The sequence below is a fragment of the Chlorocebus sabaeus genome, chromosome 29 (assembly GCF_047675955.1).
Source record: "Chlorocebus sabaeus isolate Y175 chromosome 29, mChlSab1.0.hap1, whole genome shotgun sequence".
NCBI classification, from domain to species: domain Eukaryota; kingdom Metazoa; phylum Chordata; class Mammalia; order Primates; family Cercopithecidae; genus Chlorocebus; species Chlorocebus sabaeus.
The window spans coordinates 18224246-18251950 of record NC_132932.1 but is presented as its reverse complement, the minus strand read 5'-3'; the positions used below and the strand labels follow the sequence as shown (position 1 = coordinate 18251950).

The following is a 27705-nucleotide window of genomic DNA, read 5'->3' as shown; positions in this document are numbered from 1 at the left end:
TTCCATTTTCTCCATGGGAGTAAGAGGAAGCCAAGAAGTATGAAGTAACTCTCACAGTATCTCTGATCTAGAAGTATTTAAAGGTACTTATGAGGTGGTCAAGAGGAAAAGAGGCCAAATAATGTATATATACATTTTTTACAGGCTTCTTTTTCTATTAAATTTTTACACTTGCTTCTTTTTCTCTTAAATAATTATGATACCTTATATGAAAACTATAGGACACGTTTTATTATTGTTCAGACACGCTAACACCTGTTGCCTGGTTATTGTTCTAATGACCACATGAAATGATGATGGTGCACTGTAGATGTGGACAGTGCGGCAGCCAAGACAAAGGAATTAGAGCATCTGTGTTGCTGTGGAAAGTGGGTGGAGCTAAAACTCAGCCGAATCAAAGCAAGTCACTTCCTTTCTGGGCCTTGGTTTCTTCACCTGGAAATACGGATACAGGAGAGCCCAGCCAGATCATTGTCATGATCTTTTAATGCCTAATTTAACAATATTTTATGAGAATGAATTTGGTCTAAATTCTGAACCATCTCATTTCCAGGCCCAGGATGCAAGGGTACACTCTAGTTAGTTGTTAAAATGCTGAAATATTTTTATATGTTTCTGTAGCTGCAGTAAATAGCCCCTGCTCTGAACCCCACAAGTACCCACCTCCCAACCACCCTGGCCACCCCATGATCTGACAATCAAAGAGTTAACGCCTAGCACAGCGGGGACTTTCAGGGTCCTGCCCTGTCAGGAGAGCTGGCTGATAGGGCAGTGCCCAGGACATGCCAAGTACTCTACAAATCACCCCTGCCACTCTGAGGCATTAGACTTTATCAATAGCAAAAAGAAACCCCTACTGTACACTTAGCGCCATCTTAAAACCTCTGTGATGCCAAAAGAAAACGGGCTTCTGTCCTAAGGTGACCCCCTCCCCAAGCCAAAATTTTGATCAACACCTTGGCAGTTGGAGGGCTCTGAGACAAAGCATGTTCAGTTTGTTTCCATGAGATCTGGTTCATATATTCATCTCCCATAAAATGGGCTCCTATTGGAATTCCTACACATACCAACAGAGAGAGATGTCCAACGTATGATAAAGAAATAAAGCAAGATGCAAGTTACTCAGAGTATAAGCTTGAATATAATTAAAATATACACAGAGTGATGCATTTTGTAAGTGTATTGATATATATGCATGTGTGTGTGTCTACATATGGATATACAGAGACATATGCATATATGTGTACATACACATATAGGTAGAAGTATGAAAATGAACTGTTTACCAGCCTTAGCCACTCATCTTTCATGTAGTAGAGGTGGTTGCTAATTTGGCAGGCTGGGAGGTGTGAGTGTATCTGGGAGCCAGCCATGAGGGGAGAGACAGCCTACAGGGACACGCAGAGACAGAGATACAGAGAAAGAGGCCTCAGCAAGTGAACTGGAGGATGCTGAACTCAGGCTAGCAGCTGCCTATGGAGACAGGGATGGGAATAGGACCAGTGGGGGTGACTAAATGGGTTTTAGTTTTAGTCATATTTTATATCTTCCATAACTGCAACAGTAGATGCAAACATAAGACAAAACAGTAAGTCATTTATTCTGGGTGGATGGAATATTAATCTTTGTCTTTTTCTATATTGATTTCTCAGAAGGAAGTAAAGCTCCTATTAGTAGGCCCCCCCTATCGACACACCTAGCCCTCAGATGTGGACGGGGGAATTGTTTATGAGTTTTCCCTATTATTATTACTCTACTTTCCACTGCCCAGACTTCTCAGATCTCCCAGTTAACTCTAACTAGCCCATTGTTAACTTACAAGCTGTACTTTTTTATGATTAAAATTAAAGTCATTCATTTCTAAGTTCAACAAGCAATTGTCAAATGTTGTGTGGTGTTTTCAGGCATACTAGGCTGAGTGATCTGTGGTTTCTGCCATAGGTCGCTACTGGTCAAGTAGGACAGACATATGGTCTATCAGCAAAGAACTGATGATGTACTGGAAATAGTGTATAATAAAAGCATTTTACTAAATATTGTGCAGGACAAAAGAGGGCATGATTGAGTCTTGGATGGGCAGCCCTTGGAAGGCAATAAAAGAAGCCTATAAAGGTTTATACATAAAGAAGGGAGAAACAGTTCCCATGGAGCCTTTTTATATGCCAGTTACACATAGATCTCGACACTCACAGCAACCCAGTGATGGAGGTAGTATTATCACCATTTTGAAGTTGAGGAAACAGAGGCACTGAGAAAGTAAATAACTTTGCTGAAGCCAATGAGCAATTAAGTGGTATCACAGATTCTCATCCAGATTTGAAAATTCAAAACTGAGACTGGGGTGGATATGAAGAGACGAGGGTTTCCCTAAGTCAAAGCTGGGGAACTTCTGGTACCCATGTCATCACTCTTTATCCAAGACTGTGATGCTCGCTGGCAATAAAAGATCAAAGGTTAATGCAGCTTGAGGCATTTAGTCAAAGAATATAGTCAAACTCAGTAAAATATTTGAAGAGATTTGTTCTGAGCCAAATATGAGTGACCAATGGCCTGTGACACAGCCCTCAGGAGATCCTAAGAACATGTGCCCAATGTGGCTGGGCCACAACTTGGTTTTATACAGTTTAGGGAGACATCAGGCATCTATCAATACATGTAAGATGTAAATTAGTTCAGACCAGAAAGGCAGGACAACTGGAAGCAGGGGCTTCCAAGTCATAGGCATATTCAAAGATTTTCTGACAGGCAATTGGTTGAAAGAGTTATTTTCAATAGGAAGGTTCAGTAAGAGGTTATACAGACCAAGGTTTTATGATGCAGATGAAGCCTCCAGATAGCAGGCTTCAGAGAGAATAGATTGCAAATGTTTCTCATCAGACTTAAAGAGTCTATTCTATCAGTAATTCCAAAAAGAAGGAGGGTATAATGAGGCATGTATGGCTCCCTCCTTCCCATCATGGCCTGAACTAGTTTTTCAGGTTAACTTTGGGATGCCCTTGTTGAGAAGAGGTATGCATTCAGATGGTTGGGGGGCTTAGAATTTTATTTTTTATTTGCACTTATTTATCCTAAAGTGAGACCTAAACATAATCTGGCTTCATAAAGATCAAAGAGATTCAGGCTTAATTCTAAACAAGGTGAGTCTTAGATATACCATCTCATCTTGCCTATAACTCCAGTATAACTTCAAGTTGCCTGACTTTACAATAGAGGATATTTCACTTCCACCTACGTGGACATGTTCTCCTGACCCAACCAGGGCCAAGAAAGGAAGCTCTGCCTGGGAGAGGGGAGCAGAAGCTCTGCCTGGGAGAGGGAAGCTCTGAGGACAGCTGAAGAGAGGCACCACCCTGGGTGCTGCCTAATCCATCCGACATGGGGACATGCTGTTCCAGAAACAGGATGACAATTAATAGGAAAAATCTGCTCTGCTCTCACAGCACTGCCAAGCATGTTGCAGGGTCTCAGCTGGTGGTGCGCCTCCTCAGGGAAAGAGCAATAATGCCCCATTCTTCTCTTTGGTCAAGGCCCCGATGTTTTCTCAGGTGGAAAGAGGAAGAGCTAGAAAAGCTCCCTGCATGGTAGGAAAACTTTGCATAGGCAATAATAGTGCCAGTCCTCAAAACCAGGAGCCCAAGGATTATCCAAAGATTGAAAGCTGTGCGCTTACTCAGTGGTCGTCTCATCTTCTAGACCTAGAAAGCCCTGTTTGGCATGTGCCTTATCTGTTTGCAGATAAGACATCTCCAATCTAGGTGCCTAAAAGTGGTCTGATTTTGTTTAAGTCATCTGGCTTTCAGACAAACTTCTATCCCATCTTTATAATTTGCCTGAACATGTCTTTCTCTTAGTCAAAATATCTCAGATGACTTAAGAAAAACTAGCTTGCTTTGCTGTTCCTTGATCAGGTTCATTAAGAGCAGAGAGTGCAAAGGCAGAAATCTTCTGGAAACAGGGCAATCTGTACCCATTTTTTGTTTGTTGTTTGTTTGTTTTTGAGACAGGGTCTTGCTTTGTTGCCCAGGCTGGAATGCAGTGGTGTGATCACAGCTCACTGCAGCCTTGACCTCCTGTGCTCAATCTCCCCACCTCAGCCTCCTGAGTAGCTGGGACTACAGGGTTTTCTACCTTTCTAATCCTCTCTGGGTATTTCCCTATATATCAGTGTTCTGAATTTTCAAGGAGTTATAGAGCCTTCTGAGAATATAGTAAAAGCTACGGACTAGTTTGGTTTCATGCGCAAACATTCCAACACGTGCATACAACTCAGGGGTTCACCATCCCTGTGAATGCCATTCATGTACTCTTCTTCAGTCCCTGAGCCCAAGGTCCCCCACCACAGACACAAGCTCATGCAGAGAACCCATAGAAATTCATCTATCTACACATCCTATAGTCTTACCAGATAACACCAACCTGATTCCTTGCTCAGCAACCTGATAGCTTGTCAAACCTCTTATCGTCCCTCCCTACCCACCCCCGTTCAACATCACCATACATGGAAACCCAGCTGGAAGTACATCTTGAAATTCAACTTTCTGTTTTGGAACTGGTACCCAGCCTCTTTTGAGCCATTTGGTCACATCCATCTCTGAGACCAGGCAGGTGGATGCTAATTCACCATGTTAACCCCTTTCATGCCAGTCCCCTTACCCGAGCTTTGGCAAAGAGCCACATCCCACCACCCCACCCTGCCACAGTGGTGTGGAGCACTGTATGTCATGGAAGACAGCCAGCAGATTTAGAAATCATGTTGCTCTTGGCATCCACTCTGGGACTCTGTGTAGAGCTACGTGCTGAGATCCCATTGCACGGGCAGATTTTCAATGCCGGAGTCTACCCTACATCTTGCTGTGCTGATGCCTTCCCAACACAACTTCAAAAACAATAGGAAAACCATGTCCTCAAACTAGGAGTCCATTTACTCACCAATAATGAAAATAAACCAAAGTCCCTCTTCATTTGCCCTGAAATCCAACTTCCTTTCCAAATTATCCTCATTGCATAAGCCCATCTAAGCAATGTTTATCAGCAGTCAAAGCAAAACCATGTGGATCCACAGTTTGGTTCCCACAGATCCCAACACTGCCTTCAATCCATAATTACCAAGAACAAGGGGCAAACAGGAGTTTCCACCAGTACCACTTAGACCCCATGACTGGAGGCCCTCTCAGAGAGCAATGGGAGAGTAAAACAGTATCTTTTGATCAAAAGCAATAATGTTTCCCCCCATGACACCCTTGAAAATGAAACTCCCACCTTACCCTTCATTCCAAATTTGGACCGTCGACCATACTTGTTGATCATGATGAAGAGAACCACTAACAGGACACACGCAAAAGCAGCAAGTCCAACTGCTATGGATACCTATGAGGAACCAGAAACACAGTCAGCAACGATCATGAAAAACCCAAGTTCCTTGAAAATAATGTGTGTGCCCAGATAAGAACCGTCCTACTGCCATAGTAATTGTAGCCTTCTCAGAACTGCAATACTGAGTAAGGTCTTTAGAAGAAGAAATCCGTGAGACCCTAAGAACATTTAAAGCTACATAAATTACCCAATTTGATTAGAGAAAGTTCCATGATTCAACGTTCTGAGCCCCTTCTCACCTGGGGCCATTCTGACAGATGCAAAAACAAGCCTAGAGAGGCTTCTAATTTTGTTTTAATTAGCAAGTGAATTCTGCATCTTCAGTTAAAATTCCTTATACAATATTCTTATCCAGGAAAGTCGAAAAGATCTGGACTCTAAAAAGAATCCTTTCTCCTCCACCCCAGAGTAATCTTAGGCTCTGAAATAGTAGGAGTGGGCGCTTGAAAACCCACCCAAGGAGATGCCCTGAGCAACTTGGCTTTTAGTGGTAGACTTGTACAGTTAGCAGCCCCTGCAAATCAGGCCCCACTGGGCTCCTAACAGACTGGGGATTTTCTGAACCCTAGGGCTTGGAGCAGATCCTCAAAGACTTCCTCAAACAATGAACTATTTCCATCCAACAAGGAAGGTTTAAACTGCCTGAATGCAGTTCAATTCATTACTCTTTTTTTTCAAAGTTTCAAGTAAGAAAATACTTGGAAAAGTTAGCAATACAAATGACGTCTTAAAATGACTGTGCCAGTTAACACACTCCTCTCGACCAAGAAGTGACTCACCCCAAAAGTGTCTTCTTCTGGTTTGTGGGTCACAGTGATAGGAGGTGTGGGGCTCACTTCATCAACTGAAAACCAAACACAAAAAGGAGGAGGACAGTTAGCTTTCTGGCTGGGGAGGCTCAGCCACAGTCCCTGCCCAACTCCCAAGCTCCCTTGAGACTTCCCCCCGGAGAACATCCTCTGAAAGCTAGGCTCTTGCAGCCTGCCTTCCCTAGGCTTTGCAGGACCACCCCCACCCCCTGCCCTGCCCCCAGAGCCCAGGTTCCTATCTGACCATCTGGCTGGTGTTACACTTCAAGCACAGGCTCCATAGGAATAAAGGACATTCAGTCCCGTTCCCTACCCCCACCCCAGAGAAAATAACATAACCTGGGCAACTTGGGCCATGAGCTATGGAATAGAAAAAAGAAACATGGTTTGGGATCCTGGCCAGGGTCTGGATTAGGCAAATGTTACTGATGGTGGCAGCTGTTGCTGACATTCTGCTACTCCTTGCCACAGGCATTCCTTTTCCTCTCCCTGTCTCTCCTGTGCCCTCCCTCTTTCCTTCTTTACTCCTCAGTGAGATCCAGGAGGCCTGGGGATCCATCAAACAGCCCACTATCCATTCCCCTAACACTGATTTCAGAACACAATGGCAGCTTAAGTTAAAAAAAAATAGAACCATCTGACCGGGAAACACCTTTACCCAGCAAGGCCAGGATGGGAAGCCAAGTATCAATTCCCCCCCCCCCCCCACTCCACCATCTAGAATCCCCTCCTTGACAAGAAATGGCCCCAATTCAAAACTCTCTGAAGGGATAATCTGCAAGCTTACAAGCCCTCTAAGGCTGAGGACAACTAAAGAAATCACAGATGATATTGACTTCAGTACCAAAAAGCCGAGGGTGTTTCTAAACAGCATCTACTATCTCAAGTCAGACACGGGGCAGAAATGGCAGCAGTTGCTACTGTTATTCCCACCTCCCATGGAGAAAAAAAAAAAAAAGAAAAAGGAACAAATACAGGTTTCCCCACAGTCCATAAACAAAACCCCAAATTCTTTTAGGATTATCTAGCCCTAGCCCCAAATCACTTATAAACTGAACCTCAATAACTCCTTTTGAGGACACATGAGCCTATCAGGAAACCTTGTAAGTCAAGCTCCCATGAGGCGAGTCCTGGCCAAATGCTCAGGCTCTTGAAGCAGGTGAGAAACACTAGCAGGTTTATAGGTTCCATATTCTCTCTGCAAGAACAACTAAGATGATCAATAGGGGTCTATTGAGGCACATGAAACCCCTGTCCATCCTCACACAGCCCCTCTTTATCCAGGTAAAGAGATCCACAACATTGTCAATGTTAGAAAAACTCCCTGGGGGAAAGTGAACCACAGAGTGATTACCCAAGAAAAGTGGGCTTGGAACTGCCCAAAAAGTATTGCTACCCCTCAGTTCCCTTTCACAGTTCACTCAGATGCCCTCAGCTGCCATGGGCCAGGGATGATGTGGAATAGGAGAGAGGGCTATTTGAATTCAATAGTTACCGATAGTATCAGAATAAATCAGTTTCAAAGCAACAGGTAAAGCAGACTTACACAAGATAAAGTTATCCGTGCTCTCTGCAAAAAAAGGACAAAGAGATAATTAACAAATTTAATAAAAACCAGAACAGACACACTACATGGTCCTAATAGCTATGATCTCTCCCATTCACCATGATTCCCTGTTCCCATGGCAACTGACAAACTACAATCCATGGCACATCACCTGTCTCCCCACACTACACTACCACTTTAGGGGGTAGTCCTCCAAAAGGAGAAGGAATGAGAGATAAAGTTCCTGGTTTCAAGGGAGGTGGCCCACCTAGGAACGAGAAACCAAACCAGTTTCATTATGAGATAGGAAATTAAAACCAGACCCTCTGTCTCATTCACAGCTCTGCTTCCCTAAAGACCCAAAGTGCTGGGGATGGGGCTACAGGGTGGCTCCTCTAGACATTCCTTGAAAATGCCAGGTATGATCTCAAGATAAAATTCTTCAAAGTAATATGCAGAGTTGATTCTAGTAGGTCTTTGAGAAGTTCTTGAGAATCCCTCTAGAATCTGCCCATCCTGCAGATGGTAATGTGCTATTTGATCTTTGGTCTCTAGAAATAGCTCACCTAATAATGAAAGCTAATCCTTACTGCACATTGATGAGCCAGGGACGGTGCTAAATGCTTCATGTAACACATCACTCAGTCCTTATTACCATTCTAAGAGGTGGTAGCATTATCCCCACTTAACAGATAAGAGAACAGTCTCATACAGATTAAGTAACTAATTGGATGTGACTCATTTAAGAAGAAATTAGAGCTGAATTCAAATCTCAGTCCAGGCTCTTGTCCACTCTACCAGAGATGCTCAAACTTTAGCACACAACAGAAGCAATCAGAGGGTGATTGCTACCAACATCCAATCAAAGGTGTGAGGATTCCTTGGAGAAATGGGTGATTTCAGGGCTGGACCAGGGAAAGAACAACATGTGCCTGGAATGGATTGCAATACTGAAAAAGTAAGAAAGTGCTCAGAGATTAATGGAGGCCTGGAGACAGGGCACAGAAACCAATGTACAGGGAATCTCAATGGCCCAATGTAGGATCATTTAAGCAACAAAATGATGATAGTCCTGGATTGTTATGGATTAGGATTATGTTGTCCCAAAATCCATATATGGAAACCGTAACCCCTAGTACTTCAGAATGTGACTGTATCTGGAGAAAATGTCTTTAAAGATGTATTAAAGTTAAAATAAGGCCATTAGGGTGAGTCCTAATCAAATATGGTTGATGTCCTTATAAGAGGAAATTTGAACGTAAACACACATGCACAGAGGGAAAATCACATGACAACACAAAGAGAAGACTGCCATCTACAAGCCAAGGAGACAGGCCTCAGGAGAAACCATCCCTGCCAGCACCTTTGTCTCAGACTTCCAGCCTCCAGAATTGTGAGGAAGTAAATGTGTGTTGTTTAAGTCACCCAATCTATGGTATTTCACTGCTGTGGCATTCTTAGCAAACGAATACACGAATTACCAACCATAGAACAATATGAATATCCATGAGTCCATACTGATACAAATAAACAATTCAAAACATAAAAGGTGGAAGAATGAAACACTCTTCCTTACAGGAGAATTCTGATTTTTAAACGTAGAAGGAATGATAGAAATAGAAAAATCACCATTTCACAAATACTACAGTAATAATTGTTTCAGGCAGTAATCATCAATGAATGTTAAAATTAGAGTGTGAAAGAAGGATGAGAAACAAGCTATTTATGTAGTTTAAAAACATTATACTGATGACTTACAAAGGGGAAAATCGTCTGTTTGCAGCAGAGGAAACTGGCAGACACCACCTTGACCAAGTGATAAAGTTAACACTCCCAGTACCAAAACCTATTGACATCACACACCCCCAAAACGATGCACTGAGAGGGCAGAGCATCACTTCTGCAGAGTTCCTGCCAAAGATGCATAGCCAGAATTTAATCATTAGGGAAAAAAATCGGAAAATTCCAAATGGAAAGACAGTCTACAAAAAACTAGTATTCTTGGAAAGTTCCAAGATCATGAAAGACAAACACTGGGGAACTGTCCCAGATTTAAAGAGAGTGAGATGACACAGGAGCTCAATGCAGTGTGTAATTCTGAATTGAATCCTAGACAAGGAAAAAGCATCAATGGGACAATTGATAAACTGTAATTCACATCTGTACACTAGATAATAGTGATGGACCAATGTTAACATCCTGGTTTCAATCATTGCATCATGATTAGGTAAAATGTTAACATCTGGGGAAGCTGGACAAAGGGTGGAAGGAAGTGCCTTGTATGATTTTGTAACTTTTTAAAATATGAATTTCAAACTATTTCAAAATGAAAAGTTAAAAATCTTTAAAAATTAAAAAGAAACACAGATTACTAGTCCTCACCTTAGAGTTTCTAATTCAGTAGACATGGGGTAAGTATCAAGATTTTGCATTTCTAACAAGTTTTCAGGAGATGCTGATGCTGCTGTTCCCTTTGGGATGCACTATATCATACTACACAGCCTCCTGACTCAGCCCACATGCCCTGAAAAGTAAGAGTATATTCATTCATTCATTCATTCACTCATTCATTCACTCATTGTGTGCCCTCACAGTCTTAGCTCTATTAAGTATGAACCAGCAGATATTCTCTAACTACCTGTGGGGAATAGGATAGTTTCTGTGAGGGAATCCTTCAAAAAAAGTCTTACTTATGGTAAACACAGTTCGATTACTTGTTTGTTGTCTGTTCTGTATTGTTTTGGGGGATAGCCACAGAGCTATCTTCACATTCCTGGCCATACTCTTCATGCCAACACCCTCTTCTCAATGGCAGGTGACCAGATGCCTGTTTGGGGCAGGGGGAGGATGGAGGAAATGGAAATTCTAGCCTGGGTTTCACAGCCTGAGAGAAGAGAGGGGCCAGATCAGTTCGCAGTTTACATTGATTTGCATATGTCTCATAAGGCTCCCATTTATTAGCGAATATTCTCATATTAGCCAAATGTTTTGGTCAAGGCTGTGAACCCTGTTATCTCCAAATCAGCCTATGAATGTTTAAGGACTTTGCCAGAGCCTGGAAGCATTTATACATCCAGAAAGCACATGAGCTTTGGAAGAAGGAGACATCCTGACTCCTCTCTAACCTATGGGAGGGTTCAGGCATTCAGCCTGGAAGAGGATGGTACCCAGGACTGGTCCTCACCTCTAGCTACACCAGCAGGCTGGGAGGAGCACTTGTCCAGCACACCAAGGAACAATCTGAACGTGAACTGGGGCTGTGCCATGAAGGAAATACACATGTCTCCTACAGTCCCAGACCATAACTCTTCAAGAAGGGCCCCTTCTGTAAATTAATCTTCACCACAACCTTTAAGGTAAAAGCAGGAAGGTGAAGCAATTTGCCTGACATCACAGAGCTGACAAGTGATTGAGTAAGAATTAGAGCCCTGGCAATGTGGTTCCATCACCACTAGCCTAGACTACCTTAAGATTATCTGTTAGAACTTACTAGTTTGACCAGAGAATGACTACTGGTTCTAGAACTCTTGAATTCATCTCAGTTCTACATCCTAAGAATCTTAACAATGGTCCACAGCTAGTAAGCCTTTTCTCTGTCCAGATGCACTGCTAAGCACTTGGCAGGCATGATTTCCTTTAAGCCTCATGGTAACTTAGACAGGAGATATTATCATTCCCATTTCACAGATACAGAAATAGAGGCACAGAGAAGTGATTGTCCTTCATCTAGTACTGACCTTGCACTAAGCCCCATGCTAGGAGCCCAGGCAACCAGATGGGAGGGCTATTTGGGAGGGGCCGCAGATGGGATCTGCACCTAAGTCTGTCTGATTTCAGAGTGCCTGCTCTTAGCCTCCATGCTTAGCTGCCTGGAAGCAAAAGAGAAACACACATGATAATCATGATGTTTCCACACTCTCACATCAAAAGAGAAGAGCAAGAATCACAGACCAGCTTTGCATCTAGGCTTAGCTGGGGTGAATTCGGTTTAGAGGGTTATCACGCATCTCTGCTTGCACCCCCAGATAATTGACTCTCCTGAACGTTTAAGCATCTTGTCACTTGGCATGACTGGCCCATCTTTTCCCTGTCACTGCCTTTTCATTACCCATTGATTCCTTTGACCTAGACTCATAAAACAAACAAACCTTCCCACAGGGTGGCCCTAGCAGGTTGGAGATGGGTCTGAGGAAATGACCTCAGGTGAGATGCTTTCTCTTTGAGTTTCTCTGTGACTCTATCCTCCCTCCATCGTCCTGGGGCCAGATTCCCACCCAATTCCATGGTAGTAGATTGCAAAGGAGGGAGTACTGGAGTCACCTGGGGGCTTGTTAAAACATAGCTGCTAGACCCCACCCTGGAATCTCTGATTCAGTAGATGTGAGTGGCGCTTGAGAACTTAAGTTTTAACACATTCTCAGGTGATGTGGATGGGGCTGGTCCAGGACCAAAGGTCACTTTTGAGAACCACTGGCCTGAGGCACACTGATAACTTACTATGGTGACAAGGGTATCCAGAGACTAACAGAAGGGGCTGCTGCACCTCATGGGGGCAGAGGAGGTATTTCTGAGATACCTCTGAGGGCTGAGAGGATGCAAAGAATTGCTTCCTCTTGAGATAAAGGAGAGAACAGAGAAGCTGTGTCCACCACATAATCCAACAGCTGCTGCTACCTCACAACTCTCAGGACACCCCTGGTAGAAGGAGCCCAGAAGTGGCTTCTCCTCCCTCCTGAGCATTCTAGGGTTCCCCCCTCTCTGGGCCCCAGAAGCTTCTCTTTGGAAACAGAAGCATTGCTTCAGGGTGCTTCATTTCCTCACCAATCGAGACTTTCCCTCACCAATGTATAGCCTTTCCTCTTTAAAAACAGATTTTACTCTTTCATTAGGCCATAGGCAGGGCAAAAACAAGGCATAAAAATCAGTCTTTTATGTCAAGAAGACCTAGCCTGCCCTTGTAGACCATAAGAGCAAAGAATCTCCGCTTTAAAAGCCTCTGCTTCCACAGTGCAGGCCAGGACTCATCTACCTGCTGAAAGAGAGCCCAGTGTGACCCAGGAAGGGAAGTGTCATGGGGGCTTTCACTGAGCATACTGGGGATGATGGAAGTTTCAGACCACGTGGGATTTCCAGGGCCTCAAATATCTGCACATTCTCAACCGCCTCTGAAAAGACGGCTCCATCGTCCCTGGGACCTCAATGGCAAGAATTTAGCTTCACATGCAGCCACATTTCTCCGACTTCACTCTTGAGGCCTCTAGTATGAGTTCCCTTGCACTGAAATAAATAAGGCCTCCTGGAGCTGCCACACCCTGGTAATTTGTAGACTGTGAAGCTGACTTCAGAAAAACAGATGCTGCCTACTGCTAGCTCTTGCTGCCTCTTCCCTTTGTGCACATGTGTGAGCATGCATGTGCATGTGTGTATGTGTCATATCAGTTTTTACGCTGTATCCCATTGGAACTCCTGATTCCTAGGTCTCCTAGTCACTTCCCAAAACAAAGCACCAAGCTCAGCAAAGACCCATGGCTTCACGGACAAAACTTATCAATTGCGGAACTCACAAAAAGATGCTACAATCACTTTCACTAAACTCTTTTGGTGTTTTTATCTCCTCCAACTTCAGGAAGATAGTTAAAGCATCTTACCCCAGACAGAAAAAGACAGAATCAACTCCCAAAATCAAATCAAGCAAAGTTCTTCAGTAATTTCAATAATTTTTCCTGGTCCACTTGACATTAGCACTACTATACGCTAAGGGCATCAGGTATGACCCACAGTAGCTCACCATGGAACAAGAGAGGAATGAAGCCACAGACCTCGGGGCCTAGATCCAAGTCAAACCTTGCCACAGATCAGCAAGTAGAATGAGGCTCAGTTCATTCATCTGTTAAATGGAGGGTTAAACTGGACACACTCTCAAGTCCTTTTCAATGGAAAGTCACGGAACCATCATCAGGTGTCAAACCCTGTGACGTGCTTTATATACCTTGACTCATTTAAAAGTCACAGGAGCAGTGTAATCATGACTATTTCATAGAAGAGGAAATTGAGGCTTAGAAAAGCAAACTATCAGGCCCAGAGTCTCCCCACAAGTAAAGGGCTGGGTCAGAATTCTCTACCATTACTGTCTCTGCTTTCTCTACTATCATACAGTATGCTCTAACATGCACAACTGTTATTTCTAAGGAGTCTTGGTCTTTACCATGACAGCTATTGGAAAATTGAGACTCTATCCTTGTTTACACCAGATGCAGCTGGTGGTTGCACATGTTCCAGTGTGTGTTTTTTTGCCCATGATAGCAATATGAGTACTGATGCTGCTTCTCCTCTCAAGCTACCATGCCCCACCTCCTAAGCTTGTAGAAAGAATCCATACACCTCTGAGCCAGCTACACTGCCCTCACCTGGAAAGGGCTCCTTGAGGAAGTGTCCACTGATGGTCTGGTTGGCTGTACCCAGTGGGTTTTTGGCAATGAGGGTATAGTTGCCATTGTTGTAGTGGGTGGGCTTGTTGAAGAGCAGGCAGCCCTCAGAAATCTCTCCCTCCTGGTAGTATTCCACATGGATGATCTTGGACTCCCGCAGAGGTTGCCCATTGTGCAGCCAGTGCAGTGTTGGTGGTGGGTTGCCACGCACCACAAACTCGATGCAGTGCTCCAGGCGCAGCTCAGGCTCCTCCAGGCTCACCACGCGCGGGGGATCTGTCAAGGGAGAAGCCAGCTGAAATCCAGGACACAGAGTCTACCACCACCCGCAGTAGCCTTCCAGCAACTAAAATGGGAATCCCAGTTCTTCCCCACCCACTCTGAAAAGGCTGAGGGAAGAAGTCCCACCACAATCCCAGCAGAGGGGAAGAAATGTCTGTCTTCATCCAAGCTTCCTAGATCCACCTTAGCTGGAGGGCTCCCTCTTGGGACCTCTTAGGGGTTTAATAAAAGGCAGAATAGGCCAACTTAGAAGTGTCCTGAAGATGTAGTTGAGTTGGAGCCACACCATTGTCTGAGGGACAAGGGTGCTCATTCTGGAGTTTTTAATCCAAGGACTTACTTCTCAGTCCTGCGCTACAAGAGTCCTTCTGTCCCCACTGGTAAACCAGCTCACTGCTCTAGCTCAGCCCTGGCAACACCTTGGCCCCTCTCCAGCCTCCTATGCCAGCTCTTCCTCACACACAGCCATCCCCCACAATAATATGCACTTACAGTAGACAGTGAGGGCAACACTGGCATTGCTCATGCCCACCACATTCTCTGCAATGCATGTCAGGGTGAAGCCATTGTCCTCACTCGTCACATTCACCAGCGTCAGGTTGATGGCATGAACATTGGTCCAGTTCAGATTGGTCTGAAAACCCCAATAAAAAGGTAACAATCAAACAGCCTCTATAAAGATGGCTCTGCTACCTAATCCCCAAATACCTTTAGGAATCAAAAGGAAAGCTGAGCAGAAGCTGAAGGAGATCTTTGTGTGAAAGCACACCTACCAAATGCCAGGCTTCTCATAGGCAATGGTTCAGGCCATCCTCCTATTAACCCTATAAGGTGAATGGTAGTTCAATACTATGCCCATTTCACAGAAGCAAAAACTAAGTTACAGAGAAGTTGAGTAGCATGTGTAGAGCAGAATGGCTAGAAAATATTGCAGCTGCATGTAACTCAAGTCTATGTGTTTTCTCCTATAGTAACAAGACCACAAATTTTCCCTCTTCTTCAAGACTACAATGTGATCACTCCCTAACCTCCTGATGGGGCTCAAGCCCAGGATGCCTACCTGGTGAGTGTTGATGGACTGCAGCCCAGTGACTATCCAGTCCACATCAGGAAGGGGTGATCCAGAGCCATTGCAAGTGATGACAGCATTGTCACCCTCTCGTACGGTCAGGTTGACGTGGCTCACGCTGATCTCAGGAAGGTCTGGGAGCCAGACAAAGTGGGTGAAAAGACAGGCAAACACTTACTACCCAAAGGAAGCTCTGTCCATAGGCCTGATGGTGGCACTTCTTGCCTTGCTCAATAATGACTCTAACACCACCTGCTTGGGTTCTTGGAAGACCCACAAATCCAAGACGCTTTCCATCACCTCCCCAGTAGACATCAGAACTCAGAATTGAAGCCCGTGCAGCTGTAGTCTCCCACATTGCAGCGGGAGGTGGAGGGGTGGGGGCAGTGCTCAAGGAATGCATTTCTGGCAATTAAGCTCAATGGCATCATTACACTTCGGGTTCTGGTTATCTAAATAATAGTGTTTCAGTCTCCCATTGGGGAACTTGCTTAAAATTCAGATTTCTGGGACCCATCCCTAGACATTCTCAGAGTCTGTGGCTGGGCCCAGAAATCTGCTTTTCTAGAAACTCCTTAGAAGGTGCTGCCACAGGGAGTCCAGAGACCACATTTTGAGATACACTCCTTCAGGTTTGGTTGACAGGTAACTCACAGAGAGAAAGGGAATCTGGTATGATGAGAAGGAGCATATTTAACTCCTGTCTGCATTCCTGAAACCAGTCTTCCTATGGCTCGTGCACAAAGGGACAGGAATGACCAAGAAGGGGAATGGTTAATCAGGAGATCTGCACACAACTGCAGAGTTCAAGGCTGGAAGGGCATTTCGAAAGGAAGGCTCTGGCATCCCAAGGTAACATCCACCACCATCTCTGGTGTCTGAGGGATGCCTCCCTGGAGCCAGCTGGGCCAGGCGGCCACTCACTCACCACACTGACTGATGTTCATGCGGAAGAGAGGAAGCTGGGAGCCATCAGCGTTGATGCAGTAGAGGTTCTGGTTGTTGAGCTTGGCCTCCCCCTGCTCCTGCCACAGCTGCATCCAGCGGATGTCACAGCTGCAGTTGAAAAAGTTCTGCTCCAACCTCCTGTGGGCAAAGAGAGAGGGGAAGGGAACCTCTGAACCGAAGATGGCTCAGGACCTTCCCAGGGCTATGAGGACAAGAGGGACACTACCTGTTCAAGAATTAAGGGGAGGCGGGATTTAACAAGGTTGCAAAAGAAGTGGAAAAATCCTTGTAAGTCCATAAATTATAGTTTTAAAACAATAAACTCAATTTGTTAAGAAAAGAAATCCAGCCAAGCGCGGTGGCTCATGCCTGGAATCCCAGCACTTTGGGAGGCCAAGATGGGCAGATCACAAGGTCAAGAGATTGAAACCATACTGGCCAACATGGTGAAACCCCATCTCTACTAAAAATGCAAAAATTAGCTGGGCGTGATGGTGCACACCTGTAGTCCCAGCTACTCAGGAGGCTGAGGCAGCAGAATCGCTTGAACCCAGGAGATGGAGGTTGTGGTGAACCGAGATCTCACACCACTGCACTCCGGCCTGGTAACAGAGCGAGATTCCATCTCAAAATGAAAAGAAAAGAAAAGAAAAGAAAAGAAAAGAAAAGAAAAGAAAAGAAAAGAAAAGAAAAGAAAGAAAGAAAGAAATCCACCCCACTTAATGCAACTGTCTAAGAGATGCTTTTAAGGAGACACCAGTGGCTCACACCTGTAATCCCAGCACTTTGGGAGGCTGAGGCGGGCAGATCACGAGGTCAGGAGATCGAGACCATCCTGACTAACACTGTGAAACCCTGTCTCTACTAAAAATACAAAAACAAAAAATTAGCCGGGCGTGATGGTGTGCACCTGTAGTCCCAGCTACTGAGGAGGCTGAGGAGGGAGAATGGCATGAACCCAGGAGGTGGAGCTTGCAATGAGCCGAGATTGCACCACTGCACTCCAGCCTGGGAGACAGAGCAAGATTCTGTCTCAAGAAAAACAAACAAACAAACAGACATCAGCTCGAGATGCTCCCCTTCTCAAAACCCTCCAATGGCCTTCCATCTCACTGAAAATCAAAGTTAAAGTCCTAAATAATCTGCACCATTCTCCATCATCTCCCTGACCTCATCTTCCCTCACTCCCTCCTCCTCTTCAGCCACACTGACCTTGGTGTCTGAAAGGTCACCTGCTTGACTGGTTTGTTCCTACCCCAGGACCTTTGCACTTGCTGTTTCCACTGCCTGCCAAGCTCTTACCCAACATCTCTACAAGGCTGGCTCTCTCAGTCTAATACTGCCCAGTCCCTTGCCATGCTATATTTGTTTTTCTAGAATTTATCACTACTGGCATCACTTCAAATATTTATTTTTAATTAGTTTGTTTATCTGTCTCCCTGAATAAAAATGAAGCTCCATTGAGGTCAGCAACATTGCCTGTTTTGTCCATTCCCTAACCTAGAACTGAGTCTGGCATATAAATTATTGTTAAAGGACAGAGAAAAAGAGAGAGAATGAGACTGGCTGACTCTCCCTGGGGGAGTAAGTGGTTATCTATTTCCAAGATATGCTCAAAGCCCTTCCTGAGACCAGCTTTATTCTTCCATAAATCCAATAAATTCTTAATAAGCACCTGCTCCATAATTGGCCATGGGCTGAGTGCTGCTGACACAGAGATGAAGAAGACAGTCGCTGTCCTTCAGGAGCACTCAGCCTGGTGAAGAAGAATGTTTAATAGGGGAAGAGTCACCTTCAAGGACCTCCTTCTCCACTGATTTTCCTTGTGACTTGAAGCAAGTCACCTCCCCTCTCAATGGGATTATTAAGGAGAGGATGAACAGCATTAATCAATCCAAAACTCAGAGTAAAGAGCACTGGATAAATCTGAATGCTTGGATCATTAGAGGAAACATGATTCTCTTTCTGGACCATCAAGGAGATCTGTTGGAACACACAGGGAGGCGCACTTGGGCACACCACACTAAGACCTAGGATATTTTTGACAACTGGCAAACTCCAAAATAGTTAAGCATGCATCAAAATTAATCAGCTTTCAGGAAAATGTGAGGCCCCTGGGGAAAGGAATCAGTGCTTTCTAGTTACTAAGACACCAGAGGCAGAATGTGTAAATACCCCTACATGGTATCATCCTCTTAGCCTAAAAGTACTCTCTGCACATGGTACTCTATCAGAAAGGTGAAGGAAATGGAAAGAACTCTCACTGAGCCATTTGCTTCTTACAACAACCCTGGGAGATGGCCAAAATTGCAAGGAGGGAGGGGCTCTCTCTGATGTTTGGAGAGGTTAAGTTACATGTGCAAGGTCCTTTGGCTGGTGTGCAACACAGCACAGTTTCAAACCTCAGTGTGCTGGACTTCAAAACTCATGTACTCTCCACCCCATCTGTCATGTGCAAGGCATTGCTGGGTGCATGGGAGAAGCAGAGCGGAGCAAGCTAGGAGCCCTGACTTCAGGAGCTCATGTAGGCAAAGACCAGGTTGGCGGGGGGACGTGGCACGGGGGCTGGGGGTAAGTAGAAGGAAGTAACAAAGGCAAAGGGAAGTTGAAAGTAAGGTGTGAAAACAGAAAAGAAAGGCTTAGCAGGACAGAGAATGTGTTGAGGAGTGCTGGGAAATAAAGCTGGAAGGGCGAGTGGAAGCCAGATAGTAGAGGACTTTTACTGCCACATCAGGAAATTTGGAATTTATCCAGGAGGCAGAGGAAAACCATTGAGGCCTCTAGAACTGGAGAACAATATGAACAAAGAAATCTGTAAAAAGAGAAATCCAACAATAAAGTACAGGATAAGCTGGAGAAGAGGAAAACTAGAGACTGAGAAGCCAGTTAGGATTACTTATAAACAAAGGGTCAACATGTACAGTTGTGTAGTTTGAGCATTTCTCAAAGTACTCAACCAAAGGGATAAACAGAGGATAAAATCCACTCTGCACACTCTTGGCCAGACCCAGCTGTAACCCTGACTCACAGCTACATGCATCCAGATGCGGCATCTTTTCTAACTCACACATAGGCACCATATAGACTGGCAGGGTCCAGGTCAATTCTCAAACTTTTAGTTTCAGAACTCCTTTCACTCTCCCAAAAAAATTACTGAGGGCCTCAAAGAGCTGTTGTTTATGTGAGTCATATCTATCACTATTTACCAATTAGAAATTAACCCTGAGAAAGATGTAACACTGCAGAATACATTAGCACAAACTCCATGCCTCATCACAGCCATGATGTTATCACGTCCTGTGGCCTCTGGGAAACTCCATGGTACGCTCATAAGAGGATGAGAGTGAAAAAGGCAAATAATGGCTCAATGTTGCTATGAAAATAGATTCTACTTCACGGTCTCCTGAAAAGGTCTTAAGGCCCCCCAGGTCACCCTGGATCACCACTTGAGAACTGCTGCCTAGTTAATACAGGTCTAGAGTGGAGTGAGAAAAATTGAAGAGAGGGAAGAGAAGATCCAGTAAACATCACAAGGAAGGCAAAATGGTACGTGGTGCTTTGTAGGGGATAAAAGAAGAGGAAAAAGTGAAAGATGATCCCAAGATTTTAAGCTCCAAGAGACAGGAAATCAATGGCAGGGAGAACTGTCTTTGGTTCAAAACAGAAGAGAAAGAACCAGCGAAAAGGAAGAGAGGACACATTAGAAATGAGGTTGGGATGGGGGTGAGGCTGGGGAGGGAGAGATCAAGGTCTTAGAAGGAGAAAGGGAAGGATGAGGTCAAGAAGCCTTGGAGGTGTTGCCTTGGGGTTATGTCAAGATGCCTGTGTGACTGGACATGAGACACAAAAACAGAAAAGGTAGGCAGGAAAATGAGAGGGAAGTAATAGACATTATAGGATCATAATACTAGCATCGCACTCGCCATAGTGCCAACACTAGACTAAATGTTTTCCACGCATTATTTCACTTAACCCTCACGAAAAGGAGAGCAGAAGGTCAGATGAACTGCCCAGTGTGTGCAGGAAAGAGAGGCTGGAGGAGGTGGTGCGGTGTGGGCTCACACTGTGGGGGCTGCAAGGAGAGGCCTGGCCACCCTGCTGGAATGACAAGGAGGGTCCAGATGCTTGAATATATGCGAACTGAACCAGGTCAGCCTGGATTTTCCCAGCTGCTCACTTGACAAGATGCAGTCATTCATTATTAAGTAGGTGTAAAAATACAAATTATCCACCTGGTTGGAAAAGACTAGACAGGCGAGGGGCTTGGCTGCATTGCCGCAAGTCACACAGCACTTGATGTGGTGCTGCCTCCTGTCTGGTCCCTGCACTGACTGCTGCACATCCCAGCATCTCATGGCCCCCCAAAGGCAGACAGCATCAGAATGTCCTGAGGCTGGCTGGAGAATTAGGTGAGATGTTTGGAATGTGCCAAGGATGCTGCCAGGCAAAGGCTTTGTATAAATTTTCTGCTTCCTTCCATCCTTTCCCCCCAGGGTCCTGCTTACAGGACCTGATCCAGCAGCTGGGATGCACCCTGAAACCTGGTCCTTTGTTCCAACTGAGTTTACGGGAAACTGCAAAAGACCTGTGGGGCTTTCCCCCCATCCCTCTGGACTGTCCCCCAAGAGAACAAGACACACACACAGTAGAAAGCATTTTGAGTCTTAAAACAATGACACCCTAGACAGCCCACTGAGCAAATCCACAACCATCTGTATCTGGACAAGAGAGGATTCAAATGGTGAGGTGGGCAAGAAGCAAAGACCGGCACATCCTAAGTCTAAATGATGCTGTCCATCTTGTGTCCCTCCTCCCATTGAACCAGGTCTCAAGCAGGGGAGCCTTTAGCCAGGACTTTGGGGGCAGTCCTGTGGAACCTAAAGCATGGCTTTCCAAGCTTCATGAATAATGCAGTTGGTTCCATGAATAATACAGCAGCAGCTGCTGCAAGGCAAAGCTTACCAACATCCAGCCCTTGCCCCAAGATGGCCTGGGGTGTAATCGCAGGGCCCTGAGGGCTCCCCACAGATTAACTCAGCCCCATCTGAGCTTGTAAGGACAGGCACTTTGCAGCACAGCCAAGGCCACCACTGGGTATTTAGAAAACACTGATTCCCTCCGGTCATCACTCTAGTGGTTTTCTTCTTCCCTGCACAGTATCAACAATGCCAGTGGCAGTCCTGGGGCCGGGCAGTGGAAAATGAGGAGGGGACCCAGATCAGCCAGGACAGCCCTGCTGTCACCCAGTACAGGATCCCCAAAGGATGAAGACATCAGCACAGGCCTCCTTGAGATAACAACAGTCAGATGGTAGGAAAAGCACACAAACCAAACATCTGAGTTGGGCCAGCTGTGTCATTTCGAGTGAATATACTGGGTTTAGTTGTGTCCTCCAAAAAGATATATCCAAGTCCAACCCCTAGTACCTGTGAATGTGACCTAATTTGGAAATAAAGTCTTGGCAGATGTAATCAAGTTAAGGATCAAGGGATAAGATCACTCTCGATTTCAAGTGGGCCTTAAATCCAATGATTGGTACCCTTAAAAAAGAAAGACAGGCCGGGCGCGGTGGCTCAAGCCTGTAATCCCAGCACTTTGGGAGGCCGAGACGGGCGGATCACGAGGTCAGGAGATCGAGACCATCCTGGCTAACATGGTGAAACCCCGTCTCTACTAAAAATACGAAAAACTAGCCGGGCGAGGTGGCAGGCGCCTGTGGTCCCAGCTACTCGGGAGGCTGAGGCAGGAGAATGGCGGGAACCCGGGAGGCGGAGCTTGCAGTGAGCTGAGATCCGGCCACTGCACTCCAGTCTGGGCGACAGAGCGAGACTCCGTCTCAAAAAAAAAAAAAAAAAAAAAAAAAAAAAGAAAGACATGCTGGGCACAGTGACTCACATCTGTAATCCCAACATTTTGGGGAACCAAGGCGGGCAGATCACTTGAGGCCAGGAGTTTGAGACCAGCTTAGCTAGCATGGTGAAACCCCATTTCTACTAACAATACAAAAAAAATAAATAAATAACTGGGTGTGGTTGTGCATGCCTGTAATCCCAGCTACTTGGGAGGCTGAGGCAGGAGAATCACTTGGACCTGGGAGGTAGAGGTTACAGTAAGCCAAGATCACACCTCTGCACTCCAGCCTGGGCTACAGAGCAAGACTATCTCAAAAATATAAAATGAAATAGAAAAAGAAAGAAGATGGAGATTAAAGACAAAGAGACAGGGATGGCAGGCATATGATATGGAGTCAGAGGTTGAAGTGATGCTGCCACAAGCCAAGAAACACTAGGAGCCATCAGACACTGGAAGAGGCAAGGACGGGTTCTCCCACAAAGGCTTTGAAGGGAGTATGGCCCTGCCAACTCCCTTATTTCAAACTTCTGGCCTCCAGAATGGTGAAACAATAATGTTCTATTGTTTTGTTTGTTTGTTTTGTTTGTTTTTTGAGACAGAGTTTGGCTCTGTCGCCCAGGCCAGAGTGCAGTGGCGCGATCTCAGCTCACTGCAAGCTCCGCCTCCCAGGTTCACACCATTCTCCTGCTTCAGCCTCCTGAGTAGCTGGGACTACAAGTGCCCACCACCATGCCCGGCTAATTTTTTGTATATTCAGTAGAGACGGGGTTTCACTGTGTTAGCTAGGATGGTCTCGATCTCCTGACCTCGTGATCCGCCCGCCTTGGCCTCCTGAAGTGCTGAGATTACAGGCGTGAGCCACCATGCCCAGCCTGTTCTATTGTTTTAAGCCAGCAAGTGTGTGGTAATTTGTTAAAGCAGCCTAGGAAACTAATACAGCAAATAAGTTAACTCTCTAAGGTTCTCTTTTAACACCAGTAAAATGGGGATCATTGTGCTCGACCTTCCTTCTTCACAAATTCATTAGGAGGATTCACGATAATGTATGTTAGCATGATCTGGGAACAAAAAGAAACTACTAAGAGGCCAGAAATGATCACTATACTAATACTATCAGTAACATTATTGTTTAGTGACGTCTCCAAGAGCTGTGGAAAGTTTTCACAGCCAAGACTGGGAAGAGAAATGCACCAGGACCAGCCCAAACCCATCCCCGCTACTGAGTTAATATTTTACAAAGTCGATTAAATCTTCAAATGATACCAGAGGTAATTATCACTTTCCTTTAAAAGAAAATGAAATACTCCAATCTATTTTAATAATGTCTGCTCCATGCATGCAGGGTATTCAGAGAAGCCTGTTCAAGATAAATTAAGGGTCCTTGGGGCACTGCTGGAGTGTTTCTGTGCTGTGGGTCTACATCTTCTGGGACCTCTTGCCATTGCCTAAACTGTATCTTGAGATTCAGAACCTAAGCTTCTTTTCTTTCTAATTCATTCTTTATCTCTAAGACAATCTCTCTGATTCTTGCTCTGATTTTTGGACAATCTTCTCCGCAAGCAAAAAAAAAAAAAAAAAAAAAAAAAAAAAAAATCATCTTGCCATAACCAGAAACTTCTGAGAGCACTGCACAATGCCAAGTCAAATTTTTCCAACCTGTGCCACTGAAACCATGCTGGCTACTCCAAGGCAGATCATGGAAGATGCTTCCAATTCACTCAATAAGAGGCACGCCCCCCCGGACAGAGGGGAAGTCATGAGCCAGGGTCTTGGTCAAGACCATCCCCCTCATCCCACAAAAGTAAATAAAAGAAAGTAGAGGAAGGGTCTTGGTGCACTGCAGGAACTCTGAGATGGTAACTTGTTTGTTTGGTTGGTTGGTTGGTTGTTTCCTTTTATTCCATTCAAGGGACCCGCCATCTTGAGAGGGGCTTCTGGAAGGAGAGGCTGAGCATGCAGGGTGTGTTGCTTGAGTCAGGTGAAAGAAAGAGCATCATCTTTGGAAACAGCAGATCAGATCAGGGTAGTGATAATAAAAATCATAACACTCATTCCCAGATGTACCACTTACTAGCCATGTGATCTTGAACTAGCTGTTTAACTTAGCCAAGCCTCAAATCCCTCATTTGTAACACTGGTTATATGGCTACCTCCCTGTGGGATTGTTCCAAGGATAAGACAGAACCTCACACACATGAGGTGCTCCAGATGTGCCTCTTCCTTCTCCTTCTGCCCTACTGGAAAAGTCGTGGACACTCAGACCTTCCATTCTTATAGCAAGGATCCTCTACTGGGCAAGGGGCTGGTTGGGGTACAGCAGAGGTCCTTAACGATGGAAAGAAACGTGCTAAGGAATTGCTGTGCACCCTCTACCTCTTCTGTCCCTGCAGAGGGTCACTTGAAGTCTCACACTTCTGGTCTGCGGCTTTCCTGGCTCCACAACGCACTGAGCCCTTTCTCCTCCAGGGCCAAAATTCTTTCTTCCTGGAAATACCCAACCCATCCCCACACCCCAGCCCACAGGCTCCATCGAGCAGACCCTGGCAGTCTAGATGGCTCATGGCAGATGGCGCCATGTGGACTAATCAGGAAGTCAGACAAGAAAATACTACCCCCTCTTCCATTTGCCAGGAACCGGGATTGTTTGGATTTTAATCATAGCCACAGCTAAGAGCCAACACACGGCCCCTCCAGCCAAAAGATAAATTTTTCTCTCTCAAGATTCAATTCTTCCTCAAAAACTAGACCCCTACCAGGGTGACTGCTCCTTAGAGGGGGGGCTTCTTTATTCTCTAATATAATTTTTTCTTAGTTAACAATATGACAGAAATAAATGTACCATTGACATGGTGGCACTCACACACTGACTCACACTGGAGGGAATGTCTTCATTCCTCCATAAGTCACATCTAGCTCACTGGTGTATTGATCCCAGGCAAAGATGAATGTAGAATCCCATGATCCTCTGGGAGAAATCTGACATTTTCTTTAAATATATATCCACGAAATGACTGTTTCTAAAACTTCACGAAACAGGTCACCAGGGCAGCAGCACACCATTGATTTCACATCCAATAATTTTTTAGAAAGAACACTGAACATTTTCTCAATAATTCAGCCAACAGCAGACCCCCTGTGTTCCTTGGAGAGATGCCATCCCTGGTCTCCTGAAGATGAAGGGGCTACGGGTTCCAGAATAATTACATGCAAGACACCCAAGAAAGAGATCCTCCAAGGCCCTCAGTCAGTTCTAGGGTAACTTCAGAAAGACCACAATCATGTCTTTTTTTTTAATTATCGTAGAATAGATCCTTGTGTTGGAAACAGATTGAAAACATTGGGAGATAGTTGAGCACAGTGGTCAAGGCTTTGGGTCCACACCCTGCCACTATTCAGTGAGTGACCTTAAACAGGATACTTAACCTTGCTAAGCATCTTAGTGTCCTCCAAAGTGAAGTGATAGTAATAATTCCTACTTACAGAATTGCCATAAGGATTAAAGTAAATTAAGTATACAACTTAATAGATTGCTTGGCACAATGCCTGGCACAGAGGAAGAACTCAGAAATCAGTGTTAGTAGTAAATTGTAGTAGTCATGTTAATTTATCTTTTCCACCTACAGTATACAAAGTCATCATGGGGTAATAGGTTATTGGGATGCTTGATGTAAAGCATCAAGAGCTGGGTCTGAAAAGGTAAGGTTTTGACGCATCCATGAAGTCAGCTCTTTCTAGGTGAAGGGAGAACAAGTTGAAAGGCCAACAGCATAGGCAGAGGTCCAAAGTCATTGCCTCTTGGTAGAGTAAAGCAATCTGCATTCAGTGAATTTGGATCTGCGTCACCAAATAAGAGGGAACACATGAGTGGTGTCTCTGGAACCCTGACTCCCTAACTTGATCCATGCCTCAATTCCTTTTCAATTTATTGCTTGATTTATACCCTCAACATAATATGATGTCCTTCATGCACAGAGATGACCCCGATGACTCACTCATCAACATGAGTTATTTTTTCCAGCAGTGGTCACGAATGTTCACTCATCCAGCCTACATCTGTTTGTGCAGAATGGCTGGCTGGGATAGGGATGCCCTGATCAGCCTTGGACCACAGCAAGGCTAAGCAGTCCAGACGCAGATAGAAAAAATATATGGCCTCCTCAAACTCCTTGCATGTCAATACTCAAGCCAAATATGCTGAAGAAGATTATGAGTGGTGAAAAGACACGTACTTTGAAGTCAGAAGGTGTGGGTTCAAGTCCCAGCTTGGCTAGTCCCTAGAAATGTGGTCTTAGTTGAGTCTCGCATGTCTTTCTAGGGCTCAGAATTGTTACCCATAAAATGCAGAGAATAATAATATCTACCTCTTATGACTCTTATGATGATAAATCTAAGGTTATATAAATGAAAGCATACCTAACAGTCTATCAAGTTATATACTATGAAGGTTATTTATTATAAATTCTTTATTATAAATATCTATACTATTATAACTAATTACCTACAGATCACAAAATTAAGTCATGATAAGAGAAGAGACTCCTGTCTTCTGAAATTGATTGTGCCCAGAAAGAGCATCAGAAGTCAAGCGACAGGGTTAATTGCTGTCACTGAATATGGTACATTCTATGTCAACCAACCCAAGGAGGCTCTTCAAGTAGATGTATGCTCAGCCTTCAGGTAGTTCCATTGCTTGACACTTCTCCCCATTCACCCATTACCAGCACTTCAGTACCTGGACAGTCTTCAAAACCAAACTTACAATTCCCGAAGACTCAGTGTCTGGAAGAGCTGCCACGAGAGTGTGGTGAGCCGGTTACTTGACAGGTTTCTGCAAGATTGACAAATAAAGGGAAATTTTTAAAACAAGACTGGCACAAGTAATGCTCTAGGTAGTAAGCTTAGTCATTTCACTGGAGCCTGGCTATGTTTTCCCTCTTCTTCATTCTGCTAGGCTAGTGATACATCTGCTAATAGTTGAGGCCATAGATCAGGTTTGGATAGGCTTTTGAGGCCTTTTAAAGGGCAAGATTTTACAAATCAAAGAAACCATTAAATTATTATGGTCATTCTCCCATATGCCCTCCCCACAATAAAAGTTTACAGAGCCTTTGTGAAGCCATCCTTCTCTAAGAGGACAGGGAGTTCTCAGGGTAGATAAGCCCACTAGCATTCTTAACATGCACACAGGTCGAAAAACTCTGCAGGTCACCTACAATTCCATTTAGCCAGTGTCTCTCCCAGCAAACATGCCCACCAATGATCAAGACATCAGCCTTTTGTTCACACGTCTGTTCTCCTCCTAATGGCTATTTAATTGTTCTCATTAGGATGTACAGGGGAAAGGAGCAGCCATTAGTCTTCTGGATAAAAGAAGAAACACGCCCACGGTTATTACTT

General features: G+C 44.8%; 1 protein-coding gene across 8 annotated transcripts in view; it reads right to left on the bottom strand.

The window, feature by feature from the left end:
* NTRK3 (neurotrophic receptor tyrosine kinase 3) overlaps positions 1-27705 on the bottom strand; it is a 402674-nt gene that overhangs the window by 262853 nt on the left and 112116 nt on the right. For 5 of the 8 annotated variants that reach the window (XM_037987726.2, XM_037987720.2, XM_037987721.2 and 2 more), the window contains exons 4-11: positions 27068-27136; positions 16436-16593; positions 15499-15641; positions 14931-15072; positions 14136-14432; positions 7729-7752; positions 6153-6217; positions 5265-5367 (exon numbers count right to left, since the gene is read on the bottom strand). In XM_037987726.2, coding sequence (XP_037843654.2) covers positions 5265-5367; positions 6153-6217; positions 7729-7752; positions 14136-14432; positions 14931-15072; positions 15499-15641; positions 16436-16593; positions 27068-27136 — 1001 coding nt within the window. The remainder of the gene's footprint in view (positions 1-5264; positions 5368-6152; positions 6218-7728; positions 7753-14135; positions 14433-14930; positions 15073-15498; positions 15642-16435; positions 16594-27067; positions 27137-27705) is intronic. The other 3 variants (XM_073013050.1, XM_037987722.2, XM_037987724.2) reach the window with 1 other exon arrangement.